Source organism: Acinonyx jubatus, chromosome C2 (genome assembly GCF_027475565.1).
Source record: "Acinonyx jubatus isolate Ajub_Pintada_27869175 chromosome C2, VMU_Ajub_asm_v1.0, whole genome shotgun sequence".
NCBI classification, from domain to species: Eukaryota; Metazoa; Chordata; class Mammalia; order Carnivora; family Felidae; genus Acinonyx; species Acinonyx jubatus.
Genome location: NC_069384.1, coordinates 82,468,576 through 82,487,273, shown reverse-complemented (window position 1 = coordinate 82,487,273; position 18,698 = coordinate 82,468,576). Strand labels below are relative to the sequence as shown.

General features: G+C 44.4%; 1 protein-coding gene and 1 non-coding gene across 11 annotated transcripts in view; both read right to left on the bottom strand.

The window, feature by feature from the left end:
* The window catches only part of KLHL6 (kelch like family member 6), a 148,201-nt gene that overhangs the window by 35,501 nt on the left and 94,002 nt on the right, over positions 1 to 18,698 (bottom strand). For 5 of the 10 annotated variants that reach the window (XM_053221165.1, XM_053221164.1, XM_053221166.1 and 2 more), the window contains 4 exons: positions 14,212 to 14,449; positions 9,128 to 9,330; positions 7,351 to 7,564; positions 4,702 to 5,764 (listed from right to left, as the gene is read on the bottom strand). In XM_053221165.1, the coding sequence (XP_053077140.1) occupies positions 5,463 to 5,764; positions 7,351 to 7,564; positions 9,128 to 9,330; positions 14,212 to 14,449 (957 nt within the window). In that variant the 3' untranslated portion in view covers positions 4,702 to 5,462. Of the gene's footprint in view, positions 1 to 4,701; positions 5,765 to 7,350; positions 7,565 to 9,127; positions 9,331 to 14,211; positions 14,450 to 18,698 lie in introns of those variants that run through there. The other 5 variants (XR_003420803.2, XR_008297785.1, XR_008297786.1 and 2 more) reach the window with 4 other exon arrangements.
* On the bottom strand, positions 8,510 to 8,613 carry LOC113600035 (small nucleolar RNA U13). The gene has a single exon (XR_003421014.1). It is a non-coding gene; the product is annotated as a small nucleolar RNA U13 (small nucleolar RNA).

Here is an 18,698-nt window from a genome sequence, read left to right as displayed (position 1 = left end):
CAAGAAGGGTAATGAGGGTTCTATGCTTGGAGACCCCAAGGGAGACAGCACGTTGGGGACCCAGATGGATGACTGGATGGGGCAGGCATGGGTGTCCAGGTAGCCTGCCATGCAGGAACCGAAACAAAGGAGCCATCTAAGCATGCAAGAAGAAAAGGAAAATCCCTAGGTGTTCAAAACAAAAAATGGAAGTGAAAACCAGTGTGACTGGTAATCAGGCAGGCTGATACTGGGCAGCTTGGGAGTGGGTGGGACCTAACCCAAATCAGTTCCCAGCACCAAGGGGACAGACAATGGGACATGAGCCCATAGAAGGCAGGGGAGAATAGAGATCCTATATGAAGGCCACATCTCCAGTGAAAAGGAGGCTGGTCCAGAGGATGCCACATACCAGCAGGGAACACCAAGAGCAGGAAAGGAGCCAAGGAGAGTTGGGCAGATGCCAGGCCCTGGCCAGGATGCCCAGGCATCAGATTGCCACTTACTTAGACGCAGCAGGGGAACTGGAGGGATCAGCAGTGAACATAAGGTCAAAACTCCATTTTGACCCACAGCTCGTGGGTCAGATCTATTGCCCAGGATTAACTCTAGAACACTTCCCACCGGTGAGATGGGGCTATGCTTCCCAAGGTTTTCCATCCAGAATCCCTGGAGCAGATGAGCCAGAACCTCTATTTCTTGGGAGGCCAGGAGGAATGGTCTAAAGCTATTCATGTGACCCCACATTTCTTTAAAACTTCAGATTCTGCATTTCAGTGGCATAGGATCTTTGTATTGTAATCCAAAACAAACTAAATTGATGACAAATTCTCCAGTGGCCGAAAAGTACAGCTCACTGTCTCTTATGCCAAGTTCCCTGTGCCCTGATTTGAGACACACAGGTTGGTTAAGGCTTCAGAAACAACACAGTGACACTGGTGAAGACAGGGTTAAGAGTCAGAAATCAGAAGCCTAGAAGGTGGCTTTTGTAAGAAGGGATAAGGCAGGCAAAATAAGAGTGATACTGGGGCGCCTGGGTGGCGCAGTCGGTTAAGCGTCCGACTTCAGCCAGGTCACGATCTCAGCCAGGTCACGATCTCGCGGTCCGTGAGTTCGAGCCCCGCGTCAGGCTCTGGGTTGATGGCTCAGAGCCTGGAGCCTGTTTCCGATTCTGTGTCTCCCTCTCTCTCTGCCCCTCCCCCGTTCATGCTCTGTCTCTCTCTGTCCCAAAATTAATAAACGTTGAAAAAAAAAAATTAAAGAGTCATAGTTTGCAAGTGCGTTGGTAAAAAGCATGCTCAGAGGCAACGAGACTTTAAGGAGGTAAAAGCTATCTAATTTTTGCCATTCCATAGACCACCTCTGATCAATTCTATCCTATGATTTTATTGAAACCCTCTTGAACCAACTGAAATGTTTTAAATTTCCACCTCATAAATTAATTTCTATTCAGATACCAGTAACTCATATCAGCCAAAACAAGCAAAAAAAAAAAAAAATTCACCTAGTGATTGTATATAACATAATCTTATCCATTCCACACACATTATTGAATAAATACAAATTTTATTTGTATACTTACATATAAACAATATCCTTAGTTTGATCATTTAAAAAAATACAGATTCATATAACCAAAATGCTTGAAGGACTTAGCCAACTAAGTGTTGACTATTTTTACCCATAAATATGAATATTCAGCCTGCCAAAACTGGTTTTGCAATAGCCATACTTGAGATATCTGTGGATTTCCATGAAGATTGACTCTTCAGATTATGAGATCCAATACAACACTCAAATCAAATATTAAAGGAAAAAATGAACTTTCAACCCCAAGTTAGGACCTTATATAGGAAATTCCTGTGGTATTTGCCCACTCTGAAAATTCTAATGAGTACTTTTCTTTTTCAAAATCAAGTAGGATATATAAATAACAACAGTACATCAAGTGCTTTTATAAATAGCAAAGCTATACTTTCACAGCTATAAGCAAATGATATTTGTATTTCCCTGAGAAATGGTTTGAGTTCAAGGGCAAAATGTGAGTATGTGAGTGTGTGTGTGTTTCCTGAAGTCATTGATTGCAAGATGTGGGGAAGGCTAAGAAGAGAACATGTATCTGTTGATGTTCAGGTGAGATCAGCTCCCTGCCCATTTCAGATCAGTTGTGGGAACTAGGGTCCCTTAACCTCTCCTACAGTTTCCATCCCATCAGAGCCTCTGGGCCTCATTCTCTTTAAGTGCAGTAAAATAGAAGACCCTGCCAAGAAGCTCAGAGGCACCCCTGCCCCCAACAAGTGGGTCTGGCTGCCAGTCCTGCTCTCATTTGTGCCTTTCTTCTCCTGGAAGCCACTCCCTGAAACCTCTGTTCCTTATTCTTCCCTTACCCTTCTCTAGAATGCAGTCATGCTCACAAACTCTAGGGACCATGATATCATTTTCTAGACCTGTATCCTTAAACCTGACCTTGTCTTCCTCCTCCTACCTCATCCTTTTCCTCCCAGACAGGGATACTCTGTCCATTCACATGACCTGCTTCAAGATCCATTGTGTTATGCCAGGATGTTCCACATACCCTTCCTCAGTCCTAGGGCCCTTTGCCTCTTACTCATCTGGTGCCAATTTGCCTCATCCCCCGATGGTGGTATGGGTACGACAATCACACAAACTAGATTTTTCGATTGATTGTTTATCTGTAAATGGAAATTAGATTTTAAGAGCTTCCATCCTTGGCTAGTGCCTAAAAGCTTAAATCCTGACACGCTTATAAAGTTTCTCTGAATTACTTGAACTCTTATTTCCCTAAAAGCTACTGACTGGCAGCCTTAAGTGCAGGACTCTGTGTCATCTTAACAGGTGTATCTGTCTGCCAACCCATGCCATTATTGAGGATCTCTCTTGAGGGCCAGGCATCTGAGATTTTACAATTGACCTGCATATCTAGTGACATTAAAATGACATAGAAGCTGGGGCACCTGGGTGACTCAGTCTGTTAAGCATCTGACTTCGGCTCAGGTCACGATGTCCCGGTTTGTGGGTTTGAGCCCTGCCTCTGGCTCTGTGCTGACAGCTCAGAGCTTGGAGCCTGCTTTGGAGTCTGGGTCTCCCTCTCTACCTGCCCCTCCCCCACTCACGCTCTGTCTCTTTCTGTCTCAAAAATAAATATTTAATGAAAAATGACACAGAATCCTTTCCTTGACTTCATTTACATTTTCTGAACTAGTCCTGAAACTTGGGTCCTGCAGTTAGAAGCAGATTTATAACACAGAGGTCTTGAATCCTCACTTTCCCAGAGTAAGGCTGATCCACTGATGGGCACAAAATTTGTCAACTGTTCTTAACAAAAGTTCTCGATGACAAGGAGCACTCTCTTTCTGAGGGGAGCTCTCTGCAAATGCCACTGATGTTGTCATTGGATAGACTTTTTGGAAGTTCTTCCTGAAATCATCTTCAGAAAATGATTGCTCCTATAACTCATAAATGGTTTCTGAAGACTATCTCAAAGGAAGTCAAGTATGTAAGCGATGGCCGCATCATTGACCTAAGAGCACAGCTTCCCAAGAAGAGCACTGGAAGGGCAATAAAGAAGTGGGTGTAACTTCATAACTTTGTAGATGTATCATTTTTCTCTAACTTGATGAAAACTATAATGTTGACTAGTGGCCTGTTTACCTGTTTATTGAATGTTTCAGGGGTGGTTATCTTACCTGTTTGTGTCCCAAAGTCTTGACAAACAGAAAGAACTCCTTGAATGTCTGCTAAATGGAACTAGATTAACTTGTTTCAGTTGAAAGCTTTGTTAAGGTTATTAGTGCTCATAAGTAAGTACATCACGTACTGTAATGTGTTCTAAATGTCCCCAGATATGTTTGTATTTTCCCTTCCTACTTTTTGTAGCAGGGAGCTGAACTGTCACACCTGATTCTAAGGCACAGCGCTTTTCACACACCAACATGTGTTTATATTTATCCTCAATGATCTAAGCATACACAGAAATCTCATTTGTAATGTTCCAAGTCCTTTTTTATCAGCTTGGAACTTTAAGCTTCTTCTAACCATAACTTTTCTATGAAAATTCAACTCACTATAAACTCTAAAACCGCTACTGCCCAAACTGTTCCAGAAGTACAGGCACAATGTGCTGCCTCTGACATGAAATAAAACTCTATTAAAGAGATTTGAAATCATATGATGAAAATAAAACGCACTGGGTAATGCAGTTACTATGTTGCTATCATTGTTGTTGCTCTTTAAGTACAGCACATGAAACAGGATCTCTTAATCTGTTTCCCCAACTTGGGGATTAGAATGAATTTCCAGTGAGCTCATTGGAAAGCTCTATCAGAGCGAAGGACAGACTCCACTCCTTGAGTCAAAATTGTGCCAAACTGAACCAAAAACCAAACAGAAGGGCTTGAAAGGATCCTGAAAACTAAGGTTCCAGGAGGGTGGGGTCTCAGGGACATGGACTCGAGTCACAGTCTAAAAAGCAGAAAGTATACTGTCAAGAAGAGTCAGTCATTCTTGCAGTGGCCAGCAGTGTAGGGATGTTTACATTAAAAACAACAACAAAAACAGTATTCTGAGTCTCTGGGAAACCCCTTGTAACACTGCAATACAAGTGTTGGACGTTGAGAGGCCGGGGCACTGGACTCTGCTGAAGGTACAATTGTGTGTGGCAACAAGAGTTCTAGTCCAAAATGCACCTCTGTGATCATTAAAAAAAAAAAGAGGTTTTGATGGGTGAGAAGTTATTTTTTATCTCTTTCAAAGCATATAGGTCTTCCCAGACCCATCTTCCGGTCCTGTCAGATGGAACAACACTTGAAACCCTCTTGACGAGGAGCCCAAGGCTCTAACACCAAGGATTCCATGTGGTTTAAATATAAGAAAAAAAAGAAAGAAAAAAAAAACTTTATTTCCTCACCTTGCTGAGTGAATCCTTCAGCAAACTTGTCAGAAACAAAAAATGAGCCAGTTTAGTTTGTTGTTTTCCTATGCAGAAATAGGCAGCATGACAGAACCGTCACTGACCTTGAAATTGAAAAGACCTGGAGTTAGCCTCTTGGCTTAGCTACTTATAATCTGGGTGACCAGGGACAAAGTACTTCGCCTCTCTGAAACTCAGTTTCCTCACCTGTAAAACAGAAGTGATAATGTCCGGTGACCAGGTCTGTATGGTGGTTAAACAAATTGATACACAAAAGTGCTTGGCACAGAACCTGGCAGGGGACAGGTCTGTCCTGAATGTTACATATTACTCTTCTTCCCTCCTGAGGTAGATCGCACAAACATTCCTGGCTGGTGTCCCAAAGCTGTGACTTCCGAAAGGAGCTCCCATGCGGAGCCGCGGGGAACCCAGGTGTGTGTCCTGTAGCTCCAGCCCAGCCTGCTGTCTGAAGTGGGACGAACCCGGGCAACAGGTGAGGAGGGAGGTCTCCTGGCACCTCGCCCCGCGCCCCCGTGGCTCCGCCCTCCCGCAGTCACACCGACACGGCTCCGGGCACGATCCTCCGGATGTGGGTGTAAGATTTCCTGATGGTGACACTGCCGTGGTGCGACACCCCCCGGGGCAGGACACACTCCTCCGTCAGTTTCTGGGCCTCGGGGTCCCAGCACAGCACCGTGGCGATGACCTCGTTCTTCTCGTCCCGCCCCCCAGTGATGTAGAGTCGGTTGTTGCAGGGCGCGATGCCGCAGCTGGCCCTCTCGTGGCTGAGCTGGGTCACCAGGCACCAGCTGTCTTCCAGAGGACTGTAGGCGTACAGCGCTCTCATAGCCCCTCCTGAGGAGGAAGGGAAACACGGTGGGCTCTCACTGTTTTTTCTGGTTTTCTTCCCCTTTAACCACAAAAAGCCCACTTCTGCTAGGTCAAATCTACCATCTCGCCAATGGAAATAGGAGCTTCACGGCTCTCCAGAAAGCTCTAATGGATTCTAGGGACAGTATGTCTGTGCTGGAAACACTTCACAGAGCCCCTTAAACTCTGCTGCCAGGCGCTAATCAGGGTCTCAAGGACGACTGGCTTCACGTGGTGCCAAAATGTATCCTAAGACTGCTCCCTAGAAGAAATACCGCCTGGTACAGCTGGGGCACTCAGCTCACAACCCCAGCTCTGCCACTTTTTTACTGTAACCATAAGCACTGAGGCTGCGGTGGTTGTAAGACGTCAGAAGGACCATGCTCATAAAGCACCTGCAGAAAGCCTGGTACACAGAAGCTATCGATACATGGCAGTGACTAGAGGTGGTGGCGTCTCTTTGTAGACTGAGCATGACCTGGGACGCCAGCCCAAGTTACCCATTTTAAGATGAGCTTTGAAGTCATGAGGCTGACCATAAACACACAGGAAACCTGAAGCAAGAGAGAGAAGGGGGTTTTCCTTAATCTGTTCCTGTATTCTGCCTCCAGGAAGCCTGCTCTGATTAGTTCTTGTTTGCTGAAGTTACATATTTTTGGCATCTCCTTAATCAGTAATTCTCAGTCATGGCTGCACATGAAAGTCACCTGCACATTAGAAACACCTTGCACTGTTGGGGCGCCTGGGTGGCTCAGTCAGTTAAATGTCCAACTTCAGCTCAGGTCACCATTGCGAGGTTCACAAGTTCAAGCCCGGCGTTGGGCTCTGTGTTGACAGCTCAGAGCCTAGAGCCTGCTTCAGATTCTATGTCTCCCTTTCTCTCTCTCTCTGCCCCTCCCCTGCTCATACTCTGTCTCTCTCTCTCAAAAATAAGTAAAACATTAAATAAAAATTAAAAAAAAAGAAACACCTTGTACTGTAGACCAACGTGCTCCCTCTCATTCTGATATAATTGCTCTGGAATAGGGCCTAGCTATGCATATTTTTGTAAAAAGCTCCCTAGGTGATTCTAATGAGTAGTTGGTATTGACATCCGTCGTCCTTAACAATTCCATACCAACTGTGGTATGGCTAGCCAGGCTTTCCTTGTGGCTAAATGCAACTTTTCAGAGCCCCAGAGCAAGTGGAAAGAGTAAAATTCCCATGAACACAAAATAAGAAATAATGATAGCTACCATTCATCGGTCACTTACTGTACTGTGCACACTTCAATTTTCATACATTTGCTAATGTTTGCAGCACACTTCGTTCCTGTGGCAACTTCTGGCTCCTCCACTGGGCCCCACTGTCAGTCTATTTTGTATGTACCCTAAACGTGGGCTGTCTCTGTGTCCAGTAGTACTACAAGGTAATTCCCACCAAGGCCTGGACCAATCCCTTCTCTTCCTTTTCCACCTCACCCACATCACCCAGGAATCCATGTGAGTTCCCAGGAGGGCCTTATCTGATCTACCCCCATGGCTGCATGGGTGGCGGACCTCAGATAAATAAGATGCCATTCATTTACTTACCAACAACATAGATGCGGTCCCGGAAACTGACAGCATTGATGCATTTGGCCTCCACCGGCATGGACGACTTTAAATTCCATTTATTGGTTGAAGGGTCATAACACTGAGTCTTGTCTGTGGCCAGTTTCCCATTGGGCCCGCCCCCAATCACATAGAGTTTCTTCTTATGGCTGGTAGCTGCGAAGGAACTGACGTGGACAAGAAGGGGTGCTGCCTGTGGAGGCACAGGGCATCAGGAGAAGCTGTCAGTCACACAGCTACAGACTGCCCCCAGACTGCTGCAGTGGTTCACAGGACACAGGCCAGGAGCTCGAGAACATAAGCCTGGGCATCCTTTGCCTGAAGTCACAAGGCCTGTGGGCTTGACTCCCCTTGAGACATGAGGTCAAAGCACTCATTTCCCACCCTCTCTGCAGGCTCTGGACAGGCCAGAACGGGTTCAGTGTTGGATGTTTCCAGCCTGTTTCTCCCAGAGTCCAGCTATCAGGGGAGGGAAGGTGTACATAGGAATAAGTGCTTATACAGATGAAACCAGCCACTATTTGGAGGAAAATACTTTCTCAAACATGCATATTTCTATTCATTCATGTGTTCCTTCATTCAAAAAATATTTACTGAGTGCCTACTATGTGCCATTGCCCTTATTGCTTTTATCTAGGAAGAAAAGCTGATATAAGGGTTTCAGGGGACCACAGGTAAGCAGACTCCCACTCTGGGGCAGCATGAAGATTTTGGTATTTAGCCAGACCTGTGCTTCTACCCTGTGAACCCCAGGGCACTCAAGGGGACTTCCAAGAGCTTCTTGCCTTTTGACATGGCCCTCTTGGGTCATGGAGCAGCTGTCATGGCACTTGACAAGTTGAGAAGATGTAGGGCACACTCCTATAAAATATGAAGGGCTATATAGCAGTTTTCAGGTTGACAGGTCTTGCTTGGTTAGATGCCATGATGATGTAGCTACCTTTGCTTGTGCCTCTGATGGCCATGTTTTACACTCCCCAAAGTGGAACATACTCTGACATATAGTCTCATAAGGAGAAAGAAAATTTGTAATTAAGAATAACCTGGAAATACAGGAACTGAAACTGTTTTACTCTTATTATTATTATTATTATGACATTTAACATGAGATCTACTCTCTTAACAAATTTTTTTTCCACATCGGACAGGTAATGTGCCAAGGTTGTAACAAGGTTTGAGGGCGGCACATGTCACACAATGGTTTGAAGACCCAATCATCACACTTATGAACTACAAAAGGATATCTCTTAACAACTTTTTAAGCATACAATGCAGTGCTGTTATCTGTAAGCATAATGTTGTACAGCAGATCTCCGGAGTTTATTCACCTAGCATAATTGGAAGGGCTAACTTCTAAACACTACCAAATGACTCTGAATCAGTAAACAGTGTAGGAAAGGGATCTCTGTATGCCCACTGGGGAGACAACAAGGGCAGATGGCATCTGAGGAGACAGACTCTGAGCTCAGACATGCAGACTGAGGTTAGAACCAAGCCTCCCCTCTACATCTGGGCTTCTTGCCAGGATAGACAGGTGCCCACGCAGAGCTCCCCCGTCTGGAAGGAAGTTGTTTCTCTGACCTGATCAGCAATGCTGAAGCAATGGCTCCTATTAAGAGGGAAGCTTGGAGCCACCAAAAATGTTCTCAGTGGGAGCAGAGAGATCAGAAAGCCATATACCTACATTGGCACATACTTCATTTTTAAAGCTTTGAAGTAATAATACAAAATTACTCATAGAAATAATCTGCTATACCTCTGACCAGCAGTTATGGAAGGGATCATAGGTCTCCACATTGTTGATCCTCTGTAAGCCATCAAAACCTCCAATCACATAGACCTTGCCACCTAATACCACCATTTTATGCCTCCAGCGGCCTATGTTCAAATACTCAATTTGAATCCATTTGTTGATTGAAGAATTATATTTCCAAACATCATGCTGTGTCTCTTTGCCACCTAGAAGAAATACAGAGCATTTAAGAAGCCACCAGATATATCAGAAACACAGCTTCCCCCATAATTTCCCACAGTCCTTAAATGCTATATCCCCGGGTCAGCTCCGCTCCCAAACAAAAGAAATCATGAAGGTGTGTGTGGTCTGGATGGGGAAATCAACATAGGGGAATAGAGAAAGCCAGGTGAGGCTGGGGTGAATTGTGTACCAGACTGTACTAGGTGTCACGTCTGTGCTGTGAGAGTTCAGAGAAGAGGTGGCTGAGTGAATTGGGTCCAGAGAAGTCTCCAGGGAAGTGGCGCCCAAGTGGCCTGGGTGGATGGGGGCCAGCAGGCACCTGGACTCAGTGTCTGTGCAGCCAAGGGGTAGGAAGCAAAGCAGGACAGGTAAGGTTGGACCACTGCAGTGGGGATAGGAGGCCCTTGACCGGCAGGCAAATTAGGAAGTACCTTAAGTTCTGTTTGCTTGTTTATTTAGGCAAATACAAACCTGGGAAAATCACCAAGAAATCTTACAAAATTGTCTTGGTTCAAATCTCTGATCTATATAAAAAACATAAGTAGGGTTTGTCCTATTGTTAAAAGATTTTATTATAAAAGAATTAGATGCTCACAATAGATAATTTGAGAATGAGATGGTAAATATTTTTTTCGAGACAACTCTCTGAAAATACATAATTCAGTTAGGGAGAGAGACCAAGATCTTTGGGGGGATTTTAATAAAAATATTTTAACAGCTTTGTGTTTCTATTCCCCATCAGCATAGAGTATCACCAACTACTTAAAGCAAAGCATGTACTTTTCAGGGGCACCTGGGTGGCTCAGTTGGTTAACCATCCAACTCTGGATTTCAGCTCAAGTCATAATTTCATGGTTTGTGGGTTCGAGATCCATGTTGGGATCTGCACTGCGAGCATGGAGCCTGCTTGAGATTCTCTCTCTCCCTCTCTCTCTGCCCCTCCCCTGCTCTCTCTCTCTCTCTCTCAAAAATAAATAAATAAAATCTAAAAAAAAAAAAAAAGATGTACTTTTCAGACTTATAAATGTGCACTAGTGGGGCAATGTGTATCACTGATGATGCTCTGTGTCCTGGGTAAATGTTTCTCTAAGGTAGAGCCCAGAAGTGAGATTTCTAAGGCAAAGGCATGCACACCTTGAATTTTTATAGGTGTTGCCAAAGAGCCTTCCAGAGCTGTCCTGGTTGACCTTTCCCTATACCCCACTCACAGCATATATTAAGAGCGTTTTTTGGCTTATTTTGTTTTGCAAGCTGATGGAGAAAAATAACACCATGGTTTGGTTTTTCCTGAGCTTCTTCTTCCATGAAGTTTCTGTTCACATAGTTCGACCATTTTTTCCTCGGGTTGTGTGCATTTTAGAGGTCTCTATTCAAAACACTGTGCGTGATATTGATCCCAATGCGACAGCGTCTAAAGTTATAAAATAACTATATACTTTCAAAGTAATGTATGCATACTGTATTAAAAAGGAAACAAAAACTCTATGAGTTTTACCTCAAGATGTAAAGAAGACCTGATTAGGTTGGAGGCATGACATGTGCATAGACGAGAGGACAGACAAGGGCTGTAAAGATGTCAGCCCTCTGCAAGTTCATCAATACATTCAGTGCCTTCAGGACTTTTCAGGGAACTTGAAGAGATCATTCTAAATTTCATTTGGAAGAGTAAATTTGGAAAAATGTCTGAGAAACTTTTGAAAAAAGAATTAACAAGGAGGATTTTCCCAGCAAATATTAAAATATACTAAAAAGCTACAATAATAAAAGCAGTGTGGTACTAGCATCAAATGAGACAAACTGACGAACGAGAAACAAGAGTACAGGACAGACTGAAAGATATAAGGATCATTAAATAAATGGTATTAGAACAATTGACTACTTAGGGAAAAATGAAGTTAGAGCCTTCTTTCACATTATAGTTAAAATAAAATTCAAAAGTAAATGGTATAAAAGTAACTGGAGAATATATGGGAGATGCTGATGATCTTGGGGTGAGGAGGGGCTTTCTAAGCATGACACAAAACGCAGAATCACATAGGAAAGAAAGTTACTATATAAAATATAAATTGAAGTTCAAAGATAACCATAGTCTGAGAGAAACTATTTGCAACACAAATAGCAAAGGACATAGAATAAGAACTGCAAAAAACTACTAAAAAGACAAACAACCAATAAAGAACAAAGGGTAGGAATAGATAATTTTCAAAAATAAAGTGTTAGCTAATAAATATATGAAAATATGCTAACATCATTAATGATCCAAGAATGTAAATATAAAAATTTTGGGCTATGAAAAAAAATGTAATTGATAATAAAAAAATGTCAGCAAGGATGAAGAAAATGGGCCATGTCATTCAACGTTGGTTGAACTGCAAACTGGTACCAGTTTAGTAACATCTACAAAAATTCTAAATGGACACATCTTATGACCACTTCCAGGAATCTCTCCAAAGAGCAGCACAAGTTCATAAATACATGTGTATTAAAATGCCTATTGCAGCATTTTTTTCCAGTGGGAAAATAAAAGCTGAGAAAACTGTATTTCATTCAATCAGTAGACTGCCCTGAAGCTGGTGGAAAGAACACTAGCAATAATGAAGAATAGCACTGCTGAGCTCTCCTATGTGCTTGGGATTGTGCTGTGCTTTATGTAATACATATTACATCACTTAATCCACATGACAGATCCCTTATGTCAACACGTGATGATGCCCAAAAGAGACTGTTAATTGAAGCACAAATCTCTGTGATTTAACTGTGTATAACAATCATGACTTCATGTCTTGCTCATGTCATTTATTATTATTATTATTATTTTAGAGAGAGAAAGAGCATGCACGTGAGAGCTGGGGAGAAGAGCAGGAGGGAGAGAGAATCTTAAGCAGGCTCCATGCTCAGCAAGGAGCCTGTCAAGGGGCTGAATCTCATGAGCCTGGGATCATGACTTGAGCCCAAATCAAGAGTCAGATGCTCAACCGACTGAGCGATCCAGGCGCCCCCAGTGTCACTTTTAAATAGACAACAACAAGTTTAAGTGAGGCGAAGGACAAGTTGTAGAACAACATGTGTAGTGTATGTGACAAAGACTGACTATGGTTCCCAAATCTGTCTTTTCCTCCTGTACACACAGCTCAACTACATTTCCTAGCCCACCGCATGGGGGCTGGGACTGCAGGGGTGGGAGTACGTGGCTAGTTCTTGCTAATAGCATGCGAGAAGACTGATGCCTCATGTCCAGGCTGAGGTTGTTATGAGCAGGTATGCTTTCTCAACTTGTTCAGTGTCTCCTTCTTCCTCTAATGCATCAAACTTGAAGACCACGTGTGGAAAACAGCAGCATCATAAGATGCAAAGAACCTTGGTCCCTGAATGACTGAGTGAAGGAGGTCCACACCCCCCAGTGCCCACATACTACTGCCATAATTCGCGGAGATTTAGTGTTTGTTACAGCAGCTGGCATTACTTACTCTAAGCCAATATAAAACTATTTTTGTAAAAAAGTTAAAACGTATAGGATTGTAATAGCACAGAGAAACTGCCATATTTTACTTTACACCCTGTATTATTTGAATCTTCTACAACAATCAAAAAAATACTTCTACAAGATAAATGAAAGCTATAATCTAATCTATGGTATTAACATACCCAGGGAAGAACTGACCTGCCCTTGACTTTGGAGGAAGCCAGTTCTGCGAAGAAGCTCTTCCCCAAACAAGTTCAGATTAGAAAAAGCCTCCAAGAGAGGACAAGGTATGCTTGTCTCCTTCCTTGGGGCTCCCAGAAGAGCTGGGTGACTTTTGATGTCATTGGGAGAGGATGGGACTCACAGAACCTGGGTTGGAACCCTGTCTGACATTTACCAAGGTATGACCTGTCTTTAGATATGTTCCATAATCTTTCAGAGCCTCCATTTTCTCCATTTGTAACTTGGAGATTAAAATCACCTACCTTACAGAGTTGGTGTGATAGGCAAAGGATGAAATGCCACCAAAGTGAAAATTCACCTACTGTGCTGTTAAAATGGTACAGATTTTGTCACTTAATAAATATTTATTATTTACTATGTAGCTAGGCACAGTACTAGGTACTGACAATATAGTATTGACTCTTGTAGAATTGAAGGACTAATGGGAATGAGGCATAGTGTAATTGTAAATAATTAAGCAAATAACTTAGAAGAGAGAAATGAGGGGTGCCTGGGTAGCTCAGTCAGTTGAGCATCTGACTCTTGATTTCAACTTGGCATTGTGATCCCAGGGTTGTTGTATCAAGCCCACAACAGGCCCCGTGCCAAGTGTGGAGCCTGCTTGGGATTCTCTCTCTTTCTCTGTCTCTCTGTCTCTCTCCCTCTGCCTCTCTCCCCCCTACTTTTGCACGTTCTCTCTCTCTCTCTCTCTCTCAAAAAAAAAAAAAAAAAAGAAAGAAAGAAGTGTGAAATGAAAAAGTACTATGTTCTACTGGAGCATCTAAAAGTATGACAGTAAACTTGAGCTGAGGTTCAGGTCTGGGGAGAAGAGCAAACATTTTTATTCATTACTGTATTCCCAGTGACCAGCTCAGAACCCTACACCTAGAGCAAACACCAAATAAACTCTAGTATCAGTTTACTTCTTCCTTTTCCATGAAGGACTGGACCTGTCTGCCTGCTACCCCAGATCCTAGTACAATACTGCTCACAGGTTAGTGTCCATTAAGTAATAATGTGGTTTCCCAGATAAGACCCCCTGGGTTTCTCTATGCTGATCCAGTCAGAGTTAGACCATTGCCATTCACAGTAATTCTTGTAAGATGGTGGCCTGGCTCTCACTCAGGAAAGTACATCGTGCCACTGGGGCTTCCTTTGGCATCATGTGGCTCCTGCTTACCTGAGATGTAGACCTCATTTTTCAATGTCACGCATGCAAACTCCACCCACTTCTTGTTCTCACTCTCCAGCTCATGCTCCGTCATGGGGAGCTTGGCCACCTCCAGGCGGCTGCGCCTCAGGGGGTCCAGGCAGGTTACCTCCGCCACAAACCGTTCATCCTTTGTGCAGCCACCAATGATCATGAATACCTCAGACTGAAACTCATGCATCCTGGGCTTGGTGCGCTCGGAAATGATCTGGAAAACCAACGGGAGTACATAAAGGCAGGATGACACAGAGGTTCAGAGACTAGGCTATGGAGCCAGACAGAGAAGAGCCCAATTCCCAACTCTGCCACCATATGACCAGGTGACCTCACCTCCTTGAGCCTCAGTTTCATCATCTGTGTAATGGGAATTTTAGTAGTAACTACCTCATAGGTTTGTTGTGAGGATTAAATGGTATCATATACATGGTGTGCTTGGCCTGAAAGGGGCCTGGTGTATAACAGGCACTCAACAAAGGCTACCTATTGTTGCTTTTGCTGCTGTCTTAAGAAATCCAGGTCCATTTACCATCAAATGCACTTCTTGCCTCACCAGGGCTTGAATCCTGAAATTTCATTTTTGGCCACCTTCCACTCTCTCCTGGTTTCAATTTCTTGATGATATCCCAGACTTTGCTCACCACCCGACCTCTTCTGAAAGAGAAGTCCTGATAGTAGGCACCTAAGAGCACTTAGAGACTTAGGAAGGAAAAACCAAAAGGGAACACGGTGTGGCCGGGGAGGTTGGAGGACTGGGTTCCAACACCAAAGATATGACCCTTCAGAGCCTTGAACAAGCAAATACACCCACACCACAGATATTTGAACCCAGCTTAAAGAACAGAGGTTTGTAAATCAAACACACCAGAGTTTGGTCCTGGTTTCATCACGTATGGCCATGTGACCTTGGAGAAGCAACACAATCTCTGCAAATGCCTGTCATCACTTCTGTGCCATCAGGTCATTGTGAGCACTCATGAAGTCATGACGTAGAGGGATGAGCAGAGCACCTGGCACATGCACAGCCCTTAACAGGTAGTCATGATGGTAGGAGCAGCTGGAGATGTCATATCGGCATTCTTAGGGAAAGGGGACAGCTTCCCTCCTCCTGGTTCCATCTGTCCCTTGGGCTCAGTGGGGAAGGTTCTGCAGGTGGGTTGATGGGAGACAGAGAGGCAGCACCCATTTCCCAGATGACCAAAGCGGCTTTTTCCTGCAAGGTCAAGCTGACCTAACACAGACTATGAAGCTTCAGTCTTGACCACAGATGCAACAAACAAGTTACAGTAGCAAAAACTGCACCCTAAGTGGTGAATCCAATCAATGGTCACAAGTAATCAGGCCAGCCAAATCCAACCTCTACTTGTCCATCACAGACTTCGTTTTTTTGTACCAAAGAGTCAGATACAGTAAATTTTGCATCCTCAATTCATGGCCATAAAGTCTGTGGCAGGACTCTCTTCTGGGAGCCAGCAGAAAGTAAGGATGTGTGGGGCAATGGGCAGAACCTGAGGGCATTGATAGTGGAAAAGACAACTGAGATAAAGGTGGGAGGGGTGGTCCTGGGAACTTGGAGGCACTATGAGAATACCAAGCCGGCAGGACAGGAGCTGAGAGATGAGCACCAAAGACAGTTTTTGCCACTCTGTGATTTTCTTTCCAACTATCTACCCTGGTTCACAGCACAACCTCTCAAGAGGATTAGGGATTGTAGGGCAATGCTTAGAGGACAGCAATGGGTTCCTCCCAGAACTGGTCCCCACGTGACCTTTATTCCAGCTCTGAGAGCCATGCCTCAGCCTCCCTCCAAAGCCCCCTATTTTCTTCATAGTGACTGCTTTCCTGCCTCAATAGCCTGCTGGCCAGTAGGGGAATGGACTGTGATCTTACTCCTGATTCCCAGACTGGTACCCCATTCCTGAGTCCTGGGCTATGTAAGACTCTGCTCCAATTGACTAAAACCCTTGCATTTGTGCCTGCTATCTGGATCCCCACCTAATATCTGTCCTTGATTTCCCACACCACTTCCCCATCCACTTACCTTTTAAGTCATTGGCACTATTTGTAATGTCCCATTGTCCTTTCCTCCAAGAGCCTATTCTTGACTTTCTTTTTTTTTTTTATCTTTATTTATTTTTGAGAGACAGAGAGAGAATGGGAGCAGGGGAGGAACACAGAGAGAGGGAGACACAGAATCCGAAGCAGGCTCCAGGCTCTGAGCTGTCAGCACAAAACCCAATGCGGGACTTGAACTCACAAACCTGGATATCATGGCCTGAGCCGAAGTCAAAAGCTTAACCGACTGAGCCACCCAGGTGCACCAGAGAGAGAGAGAGAGAGAGAGAGAGAGAGAGAGCGCGCGCGCGCGCGCGCGCGCACAAGTGGGGGAGGGGCAGAGAGAGAGGGAGGAGACAATCCCAAGAAGGCTCTACACTGTTGGCACAGAGCCCGATGCAGGGCTCGAACTCATGAAACCATGAGATCATGACCTGAGCTGAAACCAAGAATCAGACACTTAACTGACTGAGCCATCCAGGTGCCTCCTGACTTTCCACACATGTTCCCACAGTTCTGAATTTCCCCATCACAGCACTTTGCATACTTCTTTGTAATTTACTAGAAGATCCCTGAGGGCAGGAATAGCCCTTATTCTTCAATGGATTCTCAGCATCAAGAACAGTGCTTGGAGGTTGTGAGTTTCTATAAACCTTTGTTGAATGAGTGAATGAATGAATGAATGAATGAATGAATAGGAGAGCTAGGTAACTCAGGACCTGATACAGATATTTTTTTCCAGTCTAGATCACTGTTGTAAACAGCTTCCTCAGTGGTACCCGGCAATCCCCACCTCAGGATATTTACATTTTATGTTGTTCTCCCCACATTATTCGAGGGTTGGTCCCTGGGCCAACAGAATACAGCAAAGGTGATGGTATATCTCTGCTGAAACTACGTTATCAAAAGCACTATAGCTTTAATCTTGATTGCTCTCTCAGTTTTTCTGGGGCCATTTGCTCTGGGGAAAGCCAGCTGCTATGGAGAAGCCCATCTGGCAGAAGCTGAGGCTTCTAGCCAATAGCCAGCAAGGAACAGACACCTCTCAATAATCCTATGCATGAGCTTGGAAGTTGATCCTCCAACCCCGCTTGAGCATTGAGATGACCGCAGCCCCAGCTAATGGCTTGACTACAACTTCGTAAGAGACTATGAACCAGAACCACCCAACTAAACCACTAAGCCTAGATTCCTGCCAGCTGTGAGATAATAAATGTTTGTCTTAAACTGTAAAGTTTTGGATAATTTGTTGCACTGCAATAGAAAACTAATACAGGCATCTAGTTGATGGAATTGCTGGGTATTAAGACCTGCCTTATCACTTGGCACCGCAGGACTCCTCAGTGGTGGCACTAATTATCAAACTGTAAACACAGCTACATTTGGCAAAATATTAACTCCAAAGGCATGAGACGTGCCTGTCTGAAGTCAGAGACGTGCAACTTTGTTGCAGATACACAGAAGTGTTTGCCAAAGAATCGCATGCAACAATCAGGCCTAACCAGTTTATTTTCAGATTGTTAAAAACAGAACAGGCAGGGGCAACTTGGGTGTCTCCGTCCCTTAAGCGTCCGACTTCGGCTCAGGTCATGATCCCACAGCCAGTGAGTTCGAGCCCCATGTTGAGCTCTGTGCTGACAGCTCAGAGCCTGGAGTCTGCTTCAGACTCTGTGTCTCCCTCTCTCTCCTTGCCCCTCCCCCCTGTTCTCTCTCTCCCTCTCTGTCTCTCCCTCCCTCCCTCAAAAAATAAACATTAAACATTGTGGATCGTGGGTTTGAGACCCCTGTCGGGCTGACAGCTCAGAGCCTGGAGTCTGCTTCAGACTCTGTGTCTCCCTCTCTCTCTTTGCCCCTCCCCCCGTTCTCTCTCTCTCTCTCTCTCTCTCCCTCCCTCCCTCAAAAAATAAACATTAAAAAAATTTTTTCAATAGAACAGGCAGTTTCACCTTACTGACTACTCATTAACAGGGCCTGTACTAGAGGACCAACAGAAGTGATCATATTGCTTCAACAAAGCTGTCCTCAAGGCTGAACCTTTGCCCCCTCTGTCCTCAGGAATGAATGATACCACACATGTCAGAGCAGTCTTTGGTACAGATCAAGGTGGTCGCAGGAAATTTAGGAGGTAATTAAATACAGGAGAAACTTTCTCTGCCCCAAAAGACTTCTCTCAGTGAAGGTACTGGCTACCACCCCTAAATCAAATGTGGATTGACATCTGCTTTTAGGGTTCTAAAATATCCCACCGCTGCCACCTCCACGAGCTTAGGGGAGGAACAAGGTTAAAAGGGAGAGATAATGATAGGGCAAGAAGGGTTCAAGTTTGGAAAAGGAAGGTTAAGGGGAGAAGTGTGTTCAGAGACTAGCCTCCAGGCTTTCACTACTATTCTGAGGAGTAAACCCAA